The sequence below is a fragment of the Vicugna pacos genome, chromosome 8, assembly GCF_048564905.1.
Source record: "Vicugna pacos chromosome 8, VicPac4, whole genome shotgun sequence".
In the NCBI taxonomy this organism is placed as follows: Eukaryota; Metazoa; Chordata; class Mammalia; order Artiodactyla; family Camelidae; genus Vicugna; species Vicugna pacos.
In genome coordinates this window covers 19,166,731-19,188,808 of record NC_132994.1, presented here as the reverse complement: position 1 = coordinate 19,188,808, position 22,078 = coordinate 19,166,731, and the positions used below count along the sequence as shown (strand labels likewise).

The 22,078-nt window shown below is 42.7% G+C and overlaps 1 protein-coding gene and 1 non-coding gene across 2 annotated transcripts in view; one reads left to right on the top strand and one right to left on the bottom strand.

Moving 5' to 3' along the window:
* The window catches only part of GABRR2 (gamma-aminobutyric acid type A receptor subunit rho2), a 28,285-nt gene extending 23,317 nt beyond the window's left edge, over positions 1-4,968 (top strand). The window contains exons 8-9 of the mRNA XM_072966287.1: positions 613-809; positions 4,579-4,968. Coding sequence (XP_072822388.1) covers positions 613-809; positions 4,579-4,890 — 509 coding nt within the window. The 3' untranslated portion in view covers positions 4,891-4,968. The remainder of the gene's footprint in view (positions 1-612; positions 810-4,578) is intronic.
* Positions 4,969-21,557: 16,589 nt separating this feature from the next.
* TRNAG-ACC (transfer RNA glycine (anticodon ACC)) lies at positions 21,558-21,631 on the bottom strand. Its single transcript has one exon. It is a non-coding gene; the product is annotated as a tRNA-Gly (tRNA).
* Between the last annotated feature and the right edge of the window lie 447 nt (positions 21,632-22,078).

Here is a 22,078-nt window from a genome sequence, read left to right as displayed (position 1 = left end):
AATACAAAAACTTTGTTTGTTGGCCTTATTTAGACAGAGAGTTTGAGAGCAGGGTTCATATTTCATAATTTCTGAGAAGGAGAGGGCTGCACTCCCTGGAGCTGTGGTCTAGTCCTTCGCAGACCCTAAATTCCAGAGTGAGTGTTTGCAACACATCATTGTCAGTTTGGACAAAATCAGGTTGGGCCCCAAGACATATGAGGATTTAACCAGCAAGGCACAGAGAATAAGGAACCAGCATGAAAGACGCCATGAAATTTCCAGTCTTCCCTGACTTAGATGAAGCGGGGGAATGTGTTCTTTCCTTGAGGTGTGAGCAGGTTCCTTTTGAGGTGTCCTTTAGTTGCAGTTTTATATTCCATGTCTGAGCAGGTCCTTTGTGAAGCACCCCTGATCTGGGCAGCCACATCACAGACACCAAGGCCCCCAACGGGCTTGGAGTGAAAGGAGACAGGTGGCGCGCTCGCCAGATCCTCACACCTCTACGAAGTGGCAAAGTGCCTTGGGGACTTCTTGTTAGATTTAAGGGAGAGAATGTAAAATGATGACCTGGTGAAACGTGGGGCAGCTGTGTATCCTTGTCAGTGGCTGAACGAGAGCTGGACGTTGCAGGGATCACCACGGTGTTGACCATGTCCACCATCATCACCGGCGTGAACGCCTCCATGCCCCGCGTCTCCTACATCAAGGCGGTGGACATCTACCTCTGGGTCAGCTTCGTGTTCGTGTTCCTCTCGGTGCTGGAGTACGCAGCCGTCAACTACCTGACCACCGTGCAGGAGCGGAAGGAGCGGAAGCTGCAGGAGAAGGTGAGAGAAGCTTCATTCACATCCTTGTCGGAGCCAGTGCTGCTGGTTGGATGAGAGTCGGGGAGGGGGCTGCATGGAGGAAAAAGAGGTATTTGTGCAAAAGGAGGAGACTGATTTTAGAGTAGGTTCCAGCTTCTACCACAAAGGATCCCAGAAAGTAGTAAGTCTCGGGACAAACAGCAGGATGACTTGGGTTCTTAGGCCCAACTCTGCCACTGATGTTTCGTCATCTGTTAAAAAAAAAAGTATAACTGAACCCTGACTCTGGCCCCCGCCCCCTCCCTCCCAGGGTTATTGTAAGCATCAGATGAGATAATGTATATGAAAGCTGTTTTGAAACTGTGTGGTTCTAGGCACACATGAAATATCACTTATTACTGAACATGTCTAGGGAAGTTGCCTCCATGTCTTATGAGCCAATGAGGGGAAAGTTCTAGAATAAAAAGCTCCTGTATTTATCAGTGAAAATTCAGGCATGCACAACTTTAGCCTTGACTCACTGGAAATAGTATGCCATCTATACCATACTGCTCTGTACTGAACTGTACTGTGGCGTAGAAAGCAAATGGGGAATTCAGGCCAGTGTGCCTGGGTGGAGAGGGAAAGTCTATTCTATTCCTATGCAGACTCGTTTTAATATAGTTAAGAAATAAAATGCCAACTTTTTACCAAATCCTTGCTAATCATTGCACTAATCAAAATGAGTGCTCTAACAAGGGCAGAGATCAGGGCACGTGAAAACCCCATATTTATGCATGTGGCTAGGTGCTGAGAGCTGCTTAGCACAAGGGAGCTTTAAATTTTAGGAATAGAGGATATGTTGCCTTTTCAAAAATAGTCTTTTAAATTTTTTGAGGAGGGTAATTAGGTTTTCTCTTTATTTATTTTAATGGAGGTACTGGAGATTGAACCCAGGACCTCGTGCATGCTAAGCATGCACTCTACCACTTGAGCTACCAACTCCCCAAAATTGTCTTTTAATGCCCACATTGTACCTGTTAAATATTTCCACATTATCTTCAAGTATGCTAGATTGTTTAAGAATTTGTATTTTAAATTATCTTCAAAACTTGTTTGTTTCAGCATTTGAGTATTCATTCAAATTTTCAATAATCTATACGTTGATCATCAGCAAATGCTGTTAGATTATAGTTAAACCTTTTTGATTTATAATCTGTTAGACTCTCCTATGTAGAGCTGTTCAAAAAATAGCAACACCTTCATCTGGCAAATACAGGCCCGTGAACCATTGACCGTGCATAACTTGTACTTGGGCAGTTCATTAACCTGTTACCAGACGATTTAAGACTGAGAAGGTGTGGTGGCTGGAGGGTGGACTACTGGGAAGACACAAAATCTCTCTCTCATTGCCCCACAGAGAAACCACTATTCAGGACCATTTTTGTAGCCCCCAGTGGAGCTGAGGTTCCTAAAGTGGGAGACCAGAGGTTCCTGGCCTGGCTTCACCTTCTCAGCCTACTAAAGATGAAGATTCTGGGGCTGCACCCCAGACCTACCAATTCAGAATCTCTGGAGATGGTACCCTGGCACTGGCATTGCTGGCCAGCTCCCAGGCGATACTGATGCTCACTGAAGTTGGACTTCTGCTCTGCCGAACAGCCTGCTCGTTTATCCTGGCCCAGATGCGGTGCCCGCACTGCTTTGGGTTGAAGCCGGCAGGGGGAGTTTGGGAGAACAGGGTCTGCTTCCCCTGTATGTGCTCGAATTCTCTGGCTGTCTATCCAGACCTGTCCAGTGTGCCAGGAGCCACTCAACTTTTCTTAGAAACAAGTTGATGTGAAAATTAGAGATTTTTCATAATTTTTGGCATTTCCTGATTCTAACTCAAAATCTTAAGAGAAAAATTTGTTTTCATTTTAGCAGAAAAAATTTCAGTTTAGAGCAAGGAAAAGAAGTAGAGACCAGTGTCTTAAAAAAAAAAAGTCCCGAATAATATAACAATCTCTCCCATTTTATCAAAGTTGGGGTGTGATTATATCTAGGTGCAAAGACTTGAATAGATGGCCTCTTACTGACCTTTTATCCTTAAAATCCATGAGTTAATTATTCTAGGAATGTATTAATGTGCTACTTAATTATTGTGGCTGATGGGACAAGACATAGAAATAATAATGAAACAATCATGCCTGATTTAAAAAACAATAGCTCCCCGAGCCACAGAAGATTCCTTCATACGTAAAAATACTTCAATTAATTCTGATTTGACGTAAAATCATTCATCTGTTTTTGCATTCTAAAGTTTCCTGGTATCCATCTGCGTATTTCAAGACCCATGACAGTAGGGTGTGAAAGAGACAGGGTGTGAAATATCATTATTTCACTTTCCCAGATGGAAAAACAGAAGCACTGCGGGGCTGAGAGCCAGGTTAGGAACATATTAAAGCCAAAAGGTTGAGAAGAATAAACCCAAGTTCAGCTGGCTGGATCAGGCAGGCGTCACGCTTTTGGCCAACACCAACCAAACACAAACCTGTGAATTCTTGTTTAAGTTTTCACTAATCTGCTAAGTTGATCAAATGCCTTTGGATTATCTTTAAATACTTTGGATTTATCATCCATTGGACTTTCCTGTATAGAGTCGTTAAAAATATAGCAAAGCCTTCATCCAACAAATATGGGCTCATGAACCAACTGTAAACCGGCGCCAGCTTTGCTGACTCAAATTGTGAGGAGGAGTTAAGCAAAACCATTTCCTTCCCTCCAATTTATAATTTCTTTTAAACATTTTCAGACTTGCAGAAACAGTTGAAAAAAATAGAATAATGCATATTCATATACCTTGCCCCTCCATCCAACATTGTTACCATTTTGCCATTTTTGTGTGAGCTTTTTCTCATAGAAACATATTTTTGATGGCACAGTTGAACCATTTAAAAATACATGACAGGCACCATGCCCTTTATCCTTAAATGTAACTCTTTAGAGTAAGGACATGCTGCTCCCTAATCAACTTTGGATTCATACACACAGAGTGGGGGCCTGTGACTGGACCCAGACTGTGTGGGTTTATTTATTTATTTTTATTTATTTATTTTTAATGTATTTTTATTGAAGTATGGTCAGTTTCTGGTGTACAGCACAATGCTTCAGTCATACATGAACATACATATATTCATTTTCATATTCTTTTTCACCTTAAGTTACTGCAAGATATAGAATATAGTTCCCTGTGCTATACAGCATGAACTTGTTGTTTATCTATTTTTTGTATATTAATATCTGCAAATCTTAAACTCCCAATTTATTCCTTCCCACCCCCTTCCCTGCCGGTAACCATAAGTTTGTTTTCTATGACTGTGAGTCTGATTCTGTTTTGTAAATAAGTTCATTTGTCTCTTTTTTAGATTCCAGAATGCATGGGTTTAAAGTCCTGACTCTGACACTAGCTGTGTGCTCTCAGGATGATTGTATACTCTCTGTCTTGGTCTTAGTCTTTGCCTCTGCATTTGAGGACATTTGAACTAAATCAGTGGTTCTGGACCCTGGCTGTGTAGTAGAATCACCTGAGCCTTAGATTAATTAATAAATTAATCACCTGGTATGGCCATTTAAAGAACTCCCCAAGTGATTTTTACTATGCAGCCAGGGTGAAGACTCGTTGGACAAAGTGATCTCTGGAGATGCTTTTAGTCCTGCCTTTGGCTGGTTCTGAGTAGCCACGGGCTTTACTCTCAGCCCAGGCTGCCTCCTCTGCCCACTCACAGGACTGAACCTACCTGACATGCCCGCTTGTGTTTGCCACCTGCAGTTCCCTTGCATGTGTGGAATGCTTCCCTCAAGAACCATGATGCTGGATGGAAGCTACAGTGAGTCTGAGGCCAACAGCCTGGCAGGGTACCCACGAAGCCACACTCTCACAGAAGAAGAAAGGCAAGACAAAATCGTGGTCCACCTGGCCCTGAGCAATGAATCCAACTCCTCCAGGAAGAAGGGGCTTCTGAAGGGCCAGATGGGTCGTCGCATCTTCCAGAACACCCACGCCATTGACAAATACTCCCGGTTGATATTCCCGGCCACTTACATATTTTTCAACTTAATTTATTGGTCAGTGTTTGCCTAAGGGTTCTGAGGATGTGCCTGGGAAAGGGCCTAGACATTGATGAGGTCTCGCCAGCCGCCCACACAAGGACCTGTTGACTGTGTTCCCTCACAGACAGAGCAGCAGCTCCGGGACCAAGTGGAGCAGCATCCTCGCTCCTGGAGGAGCCCAGGAGCCCCCCAGCTGCCCTTCCCCAGACCTTATGGGCTTGATGATCATTCATGCTGTGTTGTGTCCCATTTCATGCCTCTCTGGGACTGTCTTCTTCTGTTCCTGGGTGTGAATAGCTTTACGAGAGCCTCTCTCCAATTAAAAAAAAAAGACTCAAATACCTCCCAGATGAACGTTCTGAGACCCATATGAAGCCTAAGATTCAGTTGTAAAGGGAAGGGGAAAATGAACGGCAAGCTTAGGGACATTCTGGATGGGAGACAGGAAGTTAGGTTCAAAATAGGAATTAAAATACCTGTAAACCCTACACCTGGACTAAGTGCCTACCTAGGAAAGAAAAAAATCTCGGATCCCAGACAGGAAATGATTCGGCCTGGGTCTGATCTGATCTGACCTGAGTCTGGCAACTCCCATGATTTTGCAATATTAGAGGACATCATTCATCCATCCATTCAACCATTCATTAAATATTGAGTACCCACCCTGTGCCAGTGCTTCTTTTTCTCAGCAGTGATGTGTGACAATGCACTGAGTATTGCCAACCAGGGAAACATCACCCAAACACATCAAGGTGTACAGAGTTTTTACTGGGGGTTGGTCATCTAGACACAGCTGACTGCTAGTATGTCTGACCTTAGTCTCCAGCTCCTCCAGAGGCTGAGCTGATAACTCATAGCCCAAGGCCCCCATCATCATAAATCGTTAGCCTAGGCCATCTGGCATGGCTGTAGCCCTCAGGTAAACAAAGACCCTCCTATCAGATAGGGCATTCCAAGAGTTTAGAAGTTACCTCCCAGGAGCTGGTGGCCAAGGAAGGCCCAAACCTTTCTTTTGGCACAGTTAACCCTTTACTGCCCAGCAACCCTTGTCAATTTCTCATTGTTAATGTTAATTACTGTGTTGCTGTTATAGATTCATGCAACAAACATTTTAAAACATCCCTGCACTAGGTATGGGGGTGTGCAAATTAAGAAAAGGAGATAGTCTTATTCTTATACAACTCTCAGAGAAAAGACTGGTAGAGGATATGATATACAATTATCTATACATTGAAAGGTGTTAAGTCCAATAAAAATGGTTCAAAGTGTAAAGGGAATTCTGAAGAAGGAAAGAATGACTTTCAGTGGAAGACTGGATCCCCTGGAGCCTCTGAGCTGCCCCTTGAAGGTTGCGGACTTGGAGGAGAAATGTTCATGTTGGGTGCACGTGTAGAAAAGTACATGCTAGATTTGTGCTGTCCAATATGGTAGCCACTGGTCATGTATCTACTTAAATTTAGGTTAGTTAAAGTAAATTAAATTTAAAACTCCATTCTTGCCACATTGCACTGGCCACACACAGCTCAAGTGTGGATAGTGTGGATCTATAGAACATTTCCACAACCACAGAGAGTCCTATTAGACACTGCTGATCTGGATGAAAGGACTGGCCTGAGCAAAGACATGAAAGAGGCAGGGACTTTCGGGATTGCAGAGTATAGAGTTCGAGGGACAAGCCATCGGTTTTGGCTGGGTCCTGGGCTACGGGAACAGGAAGTGAGAGTCTAGCTATTTCTGCCACATTGGGGGGTCACGGCAGGTCCCCTTCCCTCCATGCCAGTGCTAATGAGGACAGCTTCCCTTCCATGGGGTTGCCTGGCCCAAGACCAGCGGATCTCCCAGCTTCATAAATAAATGAAGAATGAAAGTAAGTAAGCAAAGAAATGGGATGGCACAAGGCATCTGGACATGTTTAGAAACCTTAACTCTCTGGAGACTCTCTTAGGCCACAGTGATGCTCAAAAAATGATAATTACAGTGTTGTTAAATACATCACATTGCTTTGGTTGTCTTATTTAATTCCAACACTACTCTGCTTCTGAACTGCATTGTCTTCATAAATTGAGACTCATAAATTATGGTGTACTTATACTAAAAAAAAAAGATGTATTTAACTAGCTTGTATAGTGAACTTGAGTTCACTCTATAGCAAACATTCAGAATTGTAAACAGCATTTTATCATGTGGGGCCATGAAGCAATGACGCCAGGATTTAGCACAGCCTTACGGCAGTGTAATAATCTGACTCTACTTGAGACAAATAGAAAATTAAATGAGGTAAGGAGGTGACGCAGTAGGAGCAGAAAACAGGAACTTATGAGCAATGCAGACATGGAACAATCAACTAAGAGAGGAGGACAGAGGAGTAAACATAATTGTTATCAGAGATGCTTGAATGATACTTTATTTCACTGAATCTAAGACACCATCAAATGTAAGATGCACCCATATCTTATGTACTCATATCTAAGAAAAAAAATGCTGCTAATTAAATTATAGCACACCAATGATGATAAGATGAATCCTGACTTCACCAATATTAAATTGTGAAAAATGCACATATTAGAATAAAAGAAATAGGTGTTATACAAAACCTGATGATCAGACATACTTCTTTAACACCAAGGAGGCAACATCTATTGTACACTTGTCTTCAGGCCTTGTGCCTGGGTTGGCGATGGGGTGGTGACAGCTAAAGAAATGAATGGGAAACACCTTTCATTCATTAAGAAACTCACACTGGAGTAGTCATGGTTCATAAGAGGGAGAGATCACAGAATTTGAGGAGTAAATTCTGTTTATGGTAACTTTTGATCACTGTTTAGATATAACTTCAACTAGCAGAAAGGAGGGGAGGGGATGGTAACACATCAGCAGGAAAGCTTGAGCGTGTTCAGGGAACAGTGAGCAGGCACCTACCAAATGCACTGAAGTCTTGGGCTCTCATCCTGGTTCTGTGACCTTGGTGTCAAGGGTCCTAGGTTCATTCCACTTAGAGTAAATCTGGGGAAGAAACTGGACTGGTCTGGTCTGGGCCCGTGTATGTCAAAGATGATCAGAGCTCTGGGCTGTGTGTAAATGTAGAAAGTCAGATCTCTTCAAAACCACTTTGATTTGGTTCAACATTTCTGTCAACCTCTGTAGAAGGGAGACCATGAATTCAAAAAATGGAAAGCTGCTTAGTTTCAGGGAACAAACGAGGCAGGACAACAATGATTGTAATAATGGAGAAAATCCGTGTTAAGCTCGGTGACGTGTGAGAGCTGCAGCCTGTGCGCTGACAGGAACAGAGGCCGGGAGGCCAGGGGAGGAGCTATTCCACGCGGAAGGGGAGGAGTTTGAGTTTGGTTAGCACATAGAGATGGCGAGTAAAAAGTTATAAACGCTGGTCCAAGGCTGGAGGAAGGTAAAGTTTTGGGACTACCCTCCCAAAAGTGCTCAGTAGAGCTATCAAAGTGGACAAAACGCCTGAAGGAGAAAAGGTCTGCAGCCAGAGCTTGGGAGTATTTATTTAGGTGGGAAGAGAAGGGCTGAGGAGGGGAATAGAAGGAGAACCAGAAGACTATGTCATAGATACAGGAAGAAGGGAGACTCTCACGTGGAGGAGGGTAGGGCTGGGGGCAAATTACAGGCCCCCAAACTGAGAAGGGCGAAGGCTGTGAACCGACGTGGTGAACTGGAGGCGGGAGGTTCGGTGGGATCGATCACTCAGGTAGACGGCTTTCCTTGCAAAGAACAGGGATCATTCTCTCAAGCACAAGGGGTTTACGTAGGCAGAAGGAAAATCTACGGAGAACTACTGCTGTTTACTGTGGAAAGACTATTTTAGACTCTTGTTTTCTTGGAGGATTTAAAAATAACACTATGGCACACCTGGCCTGGCTGAGGGTTGTGGTCTCAATGGTTGGTTCCCCAAACTCTTCTGTTGGAATCTGGGGGAGTGGTCCAAGAACAGTGTTCATAACTTGGTTACCAGGTTCCTGGGAAGCAGCAGTCATGAGGACCCATGCGCCATCCTCCGTCTGCACACACGGGGTGGACACAGGAGAGCGTGGCCACTGCCTCAGCCATCACAGAAGATGCGAGGACAGACGTTAAAGCAACTGCGTTGTGTAAAGGGCTGAATATCGAGTGAGTTCTCTGTGCTTGGCATCACGGTGAGAGTGGGATGCACGGGTCCTAACTCAGTTCTCACGTAAACCCCACCGAGGTGGGAGGGATTTCCCTCACTGCAGGCGCACTGAAGCATGCTGCCTTCCATAGCTGTGCTCAACACGTCTAGGTAGGTGGGCTTTGTATGGAACAATTCATTTCTTACAGTATTTTCAGGGAAAGGGTGATTTCTCCCCTTACTTAGATGGACGGAGGCTGAGAAGAAAGCCCAAGCTGGTCTGGTATGAAACTTGTTGGCATGGAGTTATCCCTACACCCGGTGGAACTTGGAGTTAAACTAGGATATGGGTTTGGCTCCTTGAGGCTGGGAGCTGGCCTGTGGGACAAGCAGCCATTGGGGACCGCCTTCTCCTCACCCTCAACCCCCAGCCCCCAGCCCCCTCCAATCATGAAGAAACGTGACATGAGTTAGAATGGTACCCACGAGGAAGACGGTGTGCCCGACATGTGTCTGAGGGCTAGCACGCTGGCCTATTTGCACTGAGATCTAAACGCTATGCCAGAAAAGCCCTGTGTCCCAGCCTGTGTAACCTCCAGACCAATCGGAGCATGTGCACACTGTGTATAAAAACACCCGCCATTAGCAAATTGACTAAAACACTCAGTCCTCACCTTCAGATCTGCACATGTCATTATGAAATGACATCTGGGTCAGCCTTTGAGAACATTAGGTTTGGGATTTATTTTAAAAGATAAATCAAAAAGCAAACCTCAGGTGTAGAGGTTTAAACTGGCCAAGTTTATGACGATGAAAGCTCTTCACCTGGTCCGTTGAGCCCCAAGGCGTCTCAGACTTTAAGGAGCCAATTAATAACCCGGGGATCTTGTTGAAATGCAGATTCTGATTCAGTAGGTTTGGGAGGGGACTGGGGAGTATGCATTTCTAACAGTCATCCAGGGGATGTCAGTCAGCTCACCAGGCCTCAAATCGGGAAGCCCTAGAGACCAACCCCTTAGCATTTAAAGTTGAGCTCAAATGTCACCTCCCCTCTGTGGCTTTTTCTGACATCCTCTCCCTTCCCAAGAATAATTCATGTTTAACTCACCTGTGTTTCCAAAGCACTTTATGCTGTGATTATTCTCCTTAATCTGCGCTTCCCAGCCCTGGTTTAGTCACCTGGGGAGCTTTTGAAAAAAATCTCAGCACCTGAGCCCCTCCCCCAGAATTCCTGATTTCATGGTAGTCCCAGCTCGTTGTTGTTGTTAACACGAACTCTTTTTAAAAGGCTGGTACTAACGTCTGAAATAAATTTCTCTGGGAGAGTATTGTGTGGTTTTCACACTGTGTTCCCTGGGACCCAAGGGGTTCTCTGGGGGTGCTTTAGGGTCAGCTCCAGGGGTGGGAGATGGGAGGACAGGAATGAACAGAGTGTGGGGGACAAGGCAGTGGACCCAGCCAGGAGGGGACAGTGAGAAGGAAGAGAACCCTTCCTTTTTTCCCAGCAATTTGTTCATCCTGATCTTGGGCAAACCAACAGTGGAAACTTCAGCTGCTCTAAGCAGATACTTTTACAGGAACCCGGTCCTTTAATCCTTCCAAGAGCACAGTGAAGTAGGGTTTACAGGCAATAAGAGGTAAAGATGGCAAGTTACAGGTCAGGACTGAAACTGGGACTTCTGGCCCCAAAGCCTCTTTACTTTTCATGGTTTCCTGCAAGAAAGCTGTGGGGTCCAAGACACAAAGGGCCCAAAGGAAGTTTCCATTTTCTCCTGTCAACATTCCTCAGATCAATCCAGAAGGCACCTGGCCTCCTGGCACGGGTGGAATGGAGGCCGGAGGTGGGAGGGACAGGCAGGCACCACCACCCGCGAAACTCTGACATCAGATTTTCCCAAACTGCTTGGAGGAAGATTCCAGCCTCAGGTCCTGGTCCTCCAGTTGCCCACCCCTTCTGGCCTCTAGCCTTTGCCCACTTCTCCCTTCCCCTCCACTTTTCCTTTTCCCTCAGAAAGCACCTCTTCTCTCCTGCTAGGAGGAAACTGGCAGCAGCTGGCACCACAGCTTCTAAGTTTGAATATCTTTAAGAAACTGAGTCGGTAAGCAAATAAGATATCTGTGTATTGAAAATAAAGACAATATCAGAGTGAGTTAAATAGCTGGATTTTCTTTCTGAATAAAAAAACTACATTTAAAAACATTGTGTTACTAAATGGGTTAGTAATCTGGACAATTTGATTCAAGTTACTGCTTATCTTAAAGTCGTAGTGTCCAAGAACAAAGACATCTTTTGTTTCCTATCATATTATTCTGATCTTGTCAAATGATTGTTAGTCAGTAGTCCACATGAGTATGGAAATCTAAATAGTTGGCACGTCTAGTCATAGCTACATTTCTAGAAAAGCTCCCTCTCAATAAACAATTATTATGTAACTGTATAATTGCCTACAGCTGACAGCTTTTATTGAGTTATGATTTACGTGCAGTAAAATGCACAGACCTTAAGTGTACAGTTCAATGTGTTTAACGTATACGCCCATGAACCCACCTTCTTATCAGGAGATAGAACATTTGAGACAGTTCATAAAGTCCCCTCGTGACCCATTTCCAGCCAATCCTTATGTTCTCTTCCCTGTGACCCTGCAAGCAACACTCTGCGTTCTGTTACGATTAGATTTGTTTTGTCATTTCTAAAACTTCATATAAATAGAATTATAAGGCATATACCCTCCTGTCTCTGGCTTTTTTTTCACTCAACATAACATTTTTGAGATGAATTTATGGAGTTCCATGTCTGTAGTTAATTTTTATTTGCTGCTGGAAAGTATCCCGTTGTATGAATAAACCATGATTTCTTTATCCATTCTCCTGTGATAGACCTTTGGATTGTTTCTAGTTTGGAGAAATAAAGCTTCTTGTGATAATTATTATAAGGTAAATAAATACATAATAACTTCATAACTCATAAATAAACTGGCAGGTGTGTGTGTGTGTGCCTAACTGAGCATGGAAACATGATCGTCAAGAAAAGTACTGGATTTTGCAGCAACATGGATGGACCTAGACATGATCACACTAAGTGAAGCAAGTCAGACAGAGAAAAGCAAATACCAGATGATATTACTTATTTGTGGAATCTAAAAAAAAATGATACAAATAAACTTATTTACAAAGCAAAAACAGACTCACAGATGTAGAAAACAAACTTATGGTTACCAAAGGGGAAAGAGGGAGAGGGATAAATTAGTTTGGGATGAATAAACTACTATATATAAAATAGATAAACAACAAAGACCCCCTGTATAGCACAGGGAGCTATACTCAATATCTTGTAATAACTGATAATGGAAAAGAATCTGAAAAAGTATATATATATATATATATCTGAATCACTTTGCTGTACACCTGAAACGTTGTAAATCAACTATACTTCAATGAAGAAAAAAGAAATGTACTGGACTAAAGCTCAGAGGCAGCAAACATACATGCGAATGCTTTGGGTGGACTCGGGGCTGAGGGAGGAATTTGTAGAAGTTGGTAGAATGAAGCAAAAGTTAACAATTCATGCAGTTTTTAAAAAAGTTGTTATCTACCAGTTGCAATCAAATGTAGAAAATGGCTTGGTTTGAAAATGCATTTAGCCACTCCTGATGGGCTATTAATCATTCCATTTTCCAGTAGAGAATATTCTCGGGCTGTTAGTTTCCTTATGTGTAAAATGGAGGCACTAAATTCCTAGCTAGCCTACTTTCCAGGGTTATTGTGAGAAGCAAATAAGAGACTTAGCTTAAAGCTCAAAGTGCAGGGTGGTGGTGGTGTCTATGACAAATTCACACAGTTTTCCCTTGAGACACTGCTGCAGAGCAGTTCACACGTCATGCACTCTTTGTTTATTAACTCTTTAACTCCCTAAGAAGTAAGTACTAAATGGCATCACAGGGATTTGAACCCAGGTAGGACAGGCTCAAGTCTGAGCTGTTATTATTATGCCACCTACCGTTTTTTTTTTTTAATAGAGGTACAGGGAATTGAGTCCAGGACCTTGTGAATGTTAAGCACACACTCCACCAGTGAGCTATACCCGTGCCCTGCTGTGCCTTTCTAAGAAGATGTCATTCTATCTCCTCCTAGCAGCCCACTTTACAGTAACTGTCTTCACCCACAGCCTTTATTTCCTCCTGGGACGGTTGCTATATTCAAATTCTTGGCATGTTATCTACTAGCTGTAACAGAAGGAAGCTGAAAGTTTGCCTAAAATCTTAATGATTTCCCATTTTGGTCTTCCCAGAGGTTTGCAGTGAGAGGGCTGAGTCAGTGTAAACTTTGTATTTGCAAAGACAATCAAAACCTCAACCTGCTGGAACAGATCCCTTGAACTCCTACATCTGGCTGTCTTCTCCAGGGCACCCAGGGTGGTGTCCAACTGAGGTGGGAAATGCCCCGTGGCATCGAATGCTAAGAAGAGAGCCTCCCATACCCAAGGCCATTTGGTCATGTACTTAACGTCTCTGTCCTCAGTGCCTGGGCAGTTTGGCCTTTCTTCCTACAGACTTCTCTGCACTGCAGGCTCCCCCATCCTTCTGTCTTAGAGGCTGTGGATAACTGAGTTGGAGAGGCAGCTTGCATGACTGGGTGGGGACAGGTGGGGATGGATAGCCCAGCATTTCTTTTCCTTTTACCACCAATTAATGCCTATAAATTGACCTGAAAGGAAAACATAGTTTCTAAGTAAAAGAATCATGTCTAAAAATTACATGTCCCTAACACTGAGGTTTCAGAGTGTGAGCTGTGGAAATGCTAAAGTTAAGTGAAACTTAACGCAGCAACTCCTGAAATGATTTGAATATTCAACTCAAGAAAAACCTCCTGAGAAAACCACCTGCCCTGCTCTCTTTAGCATTTTCTACAGAACCATTAGAAGCAGGACTTGTGGCTCCGAAGACCACATCACCAGAGACTGGCCAGCTCCATCTCCAGCACTGACTAAAACAGGAGATTACCAGTTGTACATAAATGGAGCCAATAAAAACAAGGGCCTCCTATGACTGTATGGATAGTCACTTGGAAAAAGCAACCAAAACCAAATTACCAACCTGGACCTGAGTTCTGTTGGTAAATGAAGTGGGTTAACCTGGGAAACCCCAACACCTCTCCTAGCTGGAATAATCACGATTCTGTACACTCAGGCCACCAGTGTTCATGGGCTTCAGTCCTCCACACACCTGTGGTGTTCACAGCTGAGCTGTCCTGGGGGTTCTCCCGGTGGGACGGCAGGGCATGGAGCAGGATTCAGGGCAATTGCAGAAGTCCCCAGAGAAATTCCAACCCTAACCCTCAGAGGGCAGAAGGTGGACACAAATCTACAAAAATCCTTCCGTCACTGACTCTTGAAGATCTCCGGTGGTTTCTCTCTCCTTAAAGCAAGGAACCAAGTCATTTGAAAATACAGAGACAAATGAATACAGTCTGGGGCTTGCTATTTATTTAAAAAAATTTTCCAATGCTTCAAAGAAAAAGTGGAATTTATGTTAACTTATATTAAGAAATTATATGCCACAAAAGTTAATCTGTGAGCCAAGACAGTGACATGCTGAAAAAAGTTAAATAGTGAAGGGGAGCAAGAACAGGCCACCCAGAAACAGGTCACTTTGGCATGTGGATTGTTTTGGGCTGAAAGCAATCGAGACCCAGCTGACTCAGGGAAAGCTTTTACCTCTCCTGCCTGAAAGAATTTAGACAGGGGGCCTGGCCCAGAATAAGAGCTATTACTAGAGATAATGTTTTATCTGAATGACCTATCTGCATGGCAGGGCAAACATCTAATTACCAAACACCTATTCTTATCTGCCTATGAATTTCCCTCTTTCCCTTTGTAGACCCAGGCCCGTGGCCCTTTCCTTGGCCCAGGGTGGCACGCACATAAGCCTCAGTTGCCCCACTTCACCCTGGGCCTCATTTTTTTTATGGGACTCCTGTATGTACAAAATTAAAATTTTTTTTCTGCTGTCAATCTGTCCTATGTCAATTTAATTATTAGAGCAGCCAAACAACCTAAAAGGGAAAAGGGAAAATTCTTCTGCCCTTACAATAATCATACAATAAATTGCACAACTATGTCTTTCTTTCTCTGCTGTCCATTTACTCAGTTGAAGACTATTATTTTGTCGTAAAATTAAATTACATTCTTTCTCTTCTTCAAGAGTTGAACAGTTCCAAATGTGGCATCTTGTTGAAAGAATTCATTCTTACCATCACCAAAAAAAAAAAATGCCTTTTTCATTCAAATGAATCAGTCCTCTAATTAGCTGGGAATAATCTGGAATTAACTAACTAAAAGAACTGAGCTGTCATCAAATGCCTTGGGCAGGATGTTAAGCAAGATAATAAAATCAATTTACAGACTAGCCAGGAAGGGAAAGGAGTATATAGAGTCAATGGAAAAGCACAGACCATGGGATTGAAAGCACACATTTTCCCAATTATTAACTACATGTCCTGGGAAAAATTAGGTCTTGGGGGCCTCAGTTTCCTCACTGATGTAGTGGAGGCAGTAACCTTTATGCCTGCTTCCTGAGCTCATTCTTGGGGCCAAATGGATCATGGATGGTAAAAATGTTTTGTAAATGCCAAAGGACCATTCAGTTGCAAACTATAATTATTCAGTTGTTGGATTGCTTTGGGGACAACAAAAGAAGCCCTTGTATTTTACATTCAGCCCTTAACCCACATAAGCTGCTGAGGGGACCTCACATCCACCCGCTACCTCTTCCATCCCAGCAGATCCCCTGGGAGGTTCCCCAGGGTTACTGTGGCTTTAGCCTAGATTGATCTCTCGATATTTTCTCTTTTCTCCACAATGACTCCCCTGGAGCCGTGACAAGCATATCAGAGTCCATCAACAAGGTGACCCTTTGCAAAATTATACTTGAACCTAGAAGCCTGTGCGTTTCGGTTAAAAACAGACTTGGAAATGAATAAAAAGTTGCCTTAAACAATTTTACTGTGATTCCAGTAGAGGGAGACAGGGTTGCACTGACTGTCCCACAGGAGCTGCAGTGTAATTCAAAGATTAACAACACAGAAAGACTTCCTTCTTTCCTTTCTAATTAGGTGAATGTCATTATAATTTTTATATTTCTGTGTGGAGAATAAGACATGGCTAAAGGCCATTATGCATTCAGTTGCACTTCCTCAACACCTCCAAAATGGGTTTGCATTTTTATTGATCACAGGAGCCACTAGGGCATTTGGAAACAGCAGCAAAGACACATTATGCATTCAGTCTCTGGATGCTTCACACTTACAGGGAGTAAAAGATACCGTTGGTGGCTGAGCCACATTCACCCTGTTGTCCTTTTTCCTGAATCAGAACCTTGGTTTTGTTCAAGCATCTCCCCCAATTCCCAGTCCAGAAGAGGATCCTGGTTAGTCTAAGCCAATCAGAGCTTGTTTTAACCTGGTAAAGGTAACTGGTCCAGAAGTGGACTTAGGACCTATCTTGGTCCAGTCAGACAGAAGGGTAGGGCTTATCTCCCATGATCTGGGAATAGGTTTTCCCTCTCTCTCTCCCACTGGATACGAATGAGGAAGCTTATTACTATTGGCAGCCATGTTGCAACCATGAGGAAGATGGCCAGAAGAAAAAGAAGACACATGAAAGAAGGAGGGAAGGAAAGAACCCGTGTTTTTGGTGATACCACTAAATCCAGCAACCCTGTCACCTGAACGTCTTGTTTTGTGAGATAATACATTCCTGTTTATTAAGCCTGCTTGGGTCAAGCCTCTATTTTTTGCAGACTCAGTACTTATATGGATTAATGGACTCCCTTCAGTTTGCCTTGGATCTGTGAATTGCTTTGGGTAGTGTGGCCATTTTGATAGTGTTGATTCTTTCAATCCAAGAGCACAAGAAATCTTTCCATTTCTTGGTATCATTTTGGCTTTAGAGTATAGGTAACTTCCTTGGTTAAGTTTATTACTAGGCATTTTGTTGTTTTTGATGTAATGGAAATGTTTATGACAGTTATAAAATTCTGGTTTTTGAAATGAAAAAAGAAGTGAATGAAGGGCCACAAATGGCAAAATATCCTTTCTTACGGGTGAGTTGTATTCCATTACATATATATGCTGCATCTTCATTATCTATTCAACTATTGCTGTGCACTTAGGATGCTTCCATGTCTTGGCCATTATAAATAATGTTGCTGTTAATGCGGGGTGTATGTGTCTTTTTGAATTAATTTTTATTTTGTGGTTGGCTTTATTCCTTTGATAACTATGTAATTTAAAAAAGCTAAAGCTATTAACGTTCTTAGAAACAATGACAATACATATATGTAAATTAAAAAAAATACGTGCAGTGAAGAAAGAAAAGATCTATCAAGCCATGAAAGACATGGAAGAAACTTTAAAGACATATTACTAAATGAAAGAAGCCAGTCTGAAAAGGCTACAAACTGTGTGATTCCAACCAAATGACATTCTGGAAAAGGCACCACTACAGAAACAATAAAAATATCGTGGTTTCCAGGGGTCTGGGGAGAAGGAGAGAGGGAGGGATGAATAGATGGAGCACAAGAGATTTTTAGGGTGATGAAATTATTCTGTATGACACTGTAGTGGTGACCACATTTCATTATGCATTTGTCAAAGCCCATAGAATGTACAACATCAGGAGTGAACCCTAATGTAAGCTGTGGACTTTGGTTGATAATAATGTGTCCATGTTGGTTCATCGATTGTACCAAATATGCCACACTGATGAGGGATGCTGAGGGTAGGGGAGTATATATTTGTGGGTGGAGAGGGAGATGTGGGAACTTTGCATTTTCTGCTCAATTCTGCCATAAACGTAAAATTGCTCTAGAAAAAATAAAACTGCTCTAATAAAAATTTTTTTAAAAAGTCAGCTCTTTCCAACACGATCTATAGATACAAGATCTAATCAAAGTCCTAGCAAGTTATTACATGGAGATCAACAAACTGATTTTAAAGTTTATATGGAAAGACAAAAACCCCAGAATAGCCAACACAATGTTGAAGAAGATTATTACTATAAAGTGATAGTAACCAAGGCAGTATGGTATCAGAGAGGCCAGAAGTAGATCCACACAGATATCATCAACTGTTTTTTTTTTCGTTATAAAATTGCTTTAATTTAGTTGTCTCCGCATTACAAGCCAGCAGCAGGCAGTGGACTCTGCCTGCTCCCCACTCAACTACTCTCTGACAGGGAAGCAAAAGCAATTCAATGGAGAAAGGATATTCTTTTCAACAAATGGAGCTGGAACAATTGGACATCCCCATGCAAAAAAAAGAACCTAGACATAGACCTCTGTTCATGCAGAAAATATTTACTGATTTCTACCAAATGTCAGGCACCAAGTTTGTGATGATGCTTGTGATGAAAAGCCAATGGATAAAATTAAGGTTCTGCTCTTAAATGGTCAGAGTTTGATGGTCTACTTTGGAGCAGTTGTGGAACACTTGACTGAGTGTGTGCAAATGATAAGACTTAACGTTGTAAAAAAGTTAACTCCAGGAAGCTTTGTTGTTAATTCATATTTCCCATCAATCATGACAATTTCAATGTAGATGGTGGGCAGTCTCCAGATAGCCTATTGTCATTGCCATATTAAATCACTTGAATTAAGTAATCTAAGTGCTTTTAGTGGGATTGGTGGTTCAAAGGGAAGGGGTAACAGGGAAATGACAAAGAGAGCGCACATCGCAGATGGGCTTTAAAAGACCTGGGGATCAAGGACTCTGACCTGAATTAAAATAGCGATGCAGGACGGGGGTGGTTTCTGTGGCTGCTTACCACAAATACCACAGCCTTCTCGACATGCCTGGTATTAATAGTCTAACTGACATTTTGTTCTCTCTCTCTTTAGTCTGGGTGCTCTGACTGACCTGGAATGTTTAGCTCTACATAAAAAGTGGGCCAAAAAGGAAAGGGGTCCAGTAAATCACAGCAAAAGGAGCTTATAGGAATAGAAGTTGTGACTCAAGTCACTGCTACCTGATTCCTAAGATGGAAAGCAAAATTGGAGAGTTTTACTGACTGCTGATTGTTCCTCCAAATTTCTTCTCCTTTTTTTCCCCTACAGTGATGGAATTTTACCCAGGCATAAGGTGACTCATCAAGAGACTGCATTTCGCAGACTCCTCACAGTTAGGAGTTAACATGGCCATGTTCTTGTCAATGAAAGTGAATAAAAGTGATGAGTACAGCTCCTGTGTCACTGCCTGAAAAGGAAATTGCTCATCTTTCATTTCTTCTCTTTACCTCTGCTGAGTGCCTGGGCCACAGTATAGTGGCAACCCAACTTTAACCATGCATCTGAGGACCACACACTGAGAAAGTGCAACGAGACGGAAGAAACATCATGTGGAACAGACTCCCCATCCGCCAGAACTGTGCACCTCTGAACTGACACACGAGAAAGAAACAATATTCTATCTTATTTGCTGATATTTGAATGTCTTGATTACAGCAGTAGCTTCATTTGTAGACCCGGCAACACCATCAGTAAATAAGCAGTTGCATCAGGAAGTCTTCTGATTAACGTTTCAACAGATTCCTTTCCTTTGTTCTTTCACTTATTTCTAATTCCCTACCTGGCAAGTTCCAGTCTGATGCTGGGAGACCACATTTAGGCCCTGAACTCAGAGCCAGAGCAAAAATTGGTGTGCATTTAGCTAGAGAAGAGTCTAGAGGAGATAACTTGAAAATGGTTGATGAGGGGCTGGGAACACTGTCTGGGAGCAGTCGGGAGTGTGGTGTCTGAAGTGGACCCTCTCAGTCAGTGAGTGCCTTGGGCATGGAGTGTTGGCTGGTTCTGAAGTCTGGAGGCAAGGGGACACTTGCAGAGCCTAGAAGAGGCAATGAGAAAGCAAGCTAACCCCCAACTTCTGCCTGGTCCTTTCTCCACAGAAGGAATTAGTACCCTGGCGTCTTTATGTTGATGTAGGGAAGGCCACAATGATTGGTGAATAAAAAGGGAAGCAAGAAAGACAGAATGTAGTTATACTGAGTAAACGAAAAAGAGGGTTTGGTAAAAACAGTGGTTTTAAAAATTGGTCTGGAAGTGCTATACTTGGGTAGGTCAGCCTGGATCCCCAGTAAGCCTTTATCCTGTCTCCTAACTCCTCTGCCTTTCTGAAAACGGTAGTTGGCCCCTACTGGTTCTCTCAAGCCATGCATCCTCTTGACAACTCCTTCCCATGTCCATGTGCTGCAGAGAGGGCGCAGATACTCTGCAGAGGAGTCATGTCATGTTAATGGGAAGAAAACATTTATTAAGAGCACTTACAAGCAGGGAAGTATCGCAGAGCACACGGCTTTCTGAGCCCTCATGATCCCCCTGAGTTGAGCTGGGTGTGGCTGACCTGGGCCAAATGCAGAAAGGTTTCCAAGATCAGGCCCCTGCCCTCTGGCTCTTCCATGGGAGCCTCCTGGTAGAGGAACAAGTGGCCTTGCAGGGAAGGCTCACTACCTGGTATCAGCCTGTCCTGCTATTGATCTAACTCAGACCTGCTGAGCCAGCTCTCCCCTAAGCTCTGAGGAAAGGTACGAAATGCATGTCTGAGGCCATCTGGATTTGTTCTCATTGGTCTTGTCTAGGCTTCTGGCCTCTGGAGGTAGTTAGGAGTCCTCTAAATAAAAAAGAAAGACATTTTCTAATCTGAGCATCAAAAAGCCATTTAATGGCCCCCTCAATGCCTTCTTGGCCTGGAGATTTTTTTATGTACTCAGCCCCAGAATCTTTCCTTTTTGCTACTTTGGTTCTTCAAATCAACAAGTCACTACCAGTTAAGTATCTAATCATGCTTCACTTATATTGACCTATGAAGACATCACATATTCTGCCTTTACTTCTGTATGTTGAATTATTTTCCACATCTATTTATTGAAAGTGCTTTAGGTTAATTTACAGAAGAGGATCTAAACATGACTCTCATGTAACAATAAAATGAACATGTCAAAGATTTTATTTAACTCGTTAATTAGTGAGGGGACCAGTAAGATGTTACAACTGGTTCAAATGAGGACTTGATTTACAGAGATATATATTTTCTAGTGGACACAGTGAATAATTGCATAGCTATGGAAGGGAAAGATATGCATTACTATAAGTTTCCTACATGTGAACATCTACCACAGTTGTAAAACAGTCTAGTCAAAAACAATCAAAGCCACATCCCTAGAGGATCAGAAAATCCCTGGAGGGTCCACTTGACAAGGCTGAGCCTTTTTTTGAAAGGACAACCAGTAATCTCTTTTGCCCATTTCAAAATTTGACAGTTGTCTCCTGACAGTCTTCCTTCCCCTGTGATCATACATAATTTCAAAGGAAGATTATTCCTGATCATTGAAAAGGCTGTTCTCATCAGATTTAGCTAATTACCTTGCTAGGTGCATCAAGAGTGTTAATTTGCCAGAGACCTCCTTCAGCTTGCTTTGCTAAACCTAGAATCATAGAGTATTGAATGATTCCAAAATTTTTTTAAAAGAGACACTTTATTTATTTTATTTAATTGTTTTATTTTGTGGGGGGGTAATTAGGTTACTTATTTATTTATAATGGGAGTACTGGGGGTTGAACCCAGGACCTTGTGCATGGTAGGCACGCACTCTGCCACTGAGCTATAACCTCCCCCTGAATGATTCCAAATTAACTTTGGTCTGGAAGTTATAAGGAATCTTAGATTGGACTTCTAAAAGCAATTTGTATTTGCTATTATAGGGGAGCAAAATTTGCCACCCCAAAATGTGTCTCTTTGGCATGTAGATTATTTTGAGCTGAAAACAATGAAAGCCCAAAAGACTCAGGAAGAACCTTTAACTTTTCCCCTAACTGCCTAAAAGAATGTAGTTAGAGGACCAGTTCTAGGAAGGGAGTTATCATTGTAGATAACTATTAGTATGAACTGGGTGCGTAGACAGGGTGGAACCTAGTAAAGTCTGTTACAATTCCTCTCTGTGTCCCATTGTTTCTGCCTGACCCAGCAAACCTCTGTTTACCAAACTTTTGCTTTTCCATCTTCATGTGAATTGCCTTCCTCTCCTTTGAGGTCCCAAGCCACTCCCCCCCAACATCCGCTC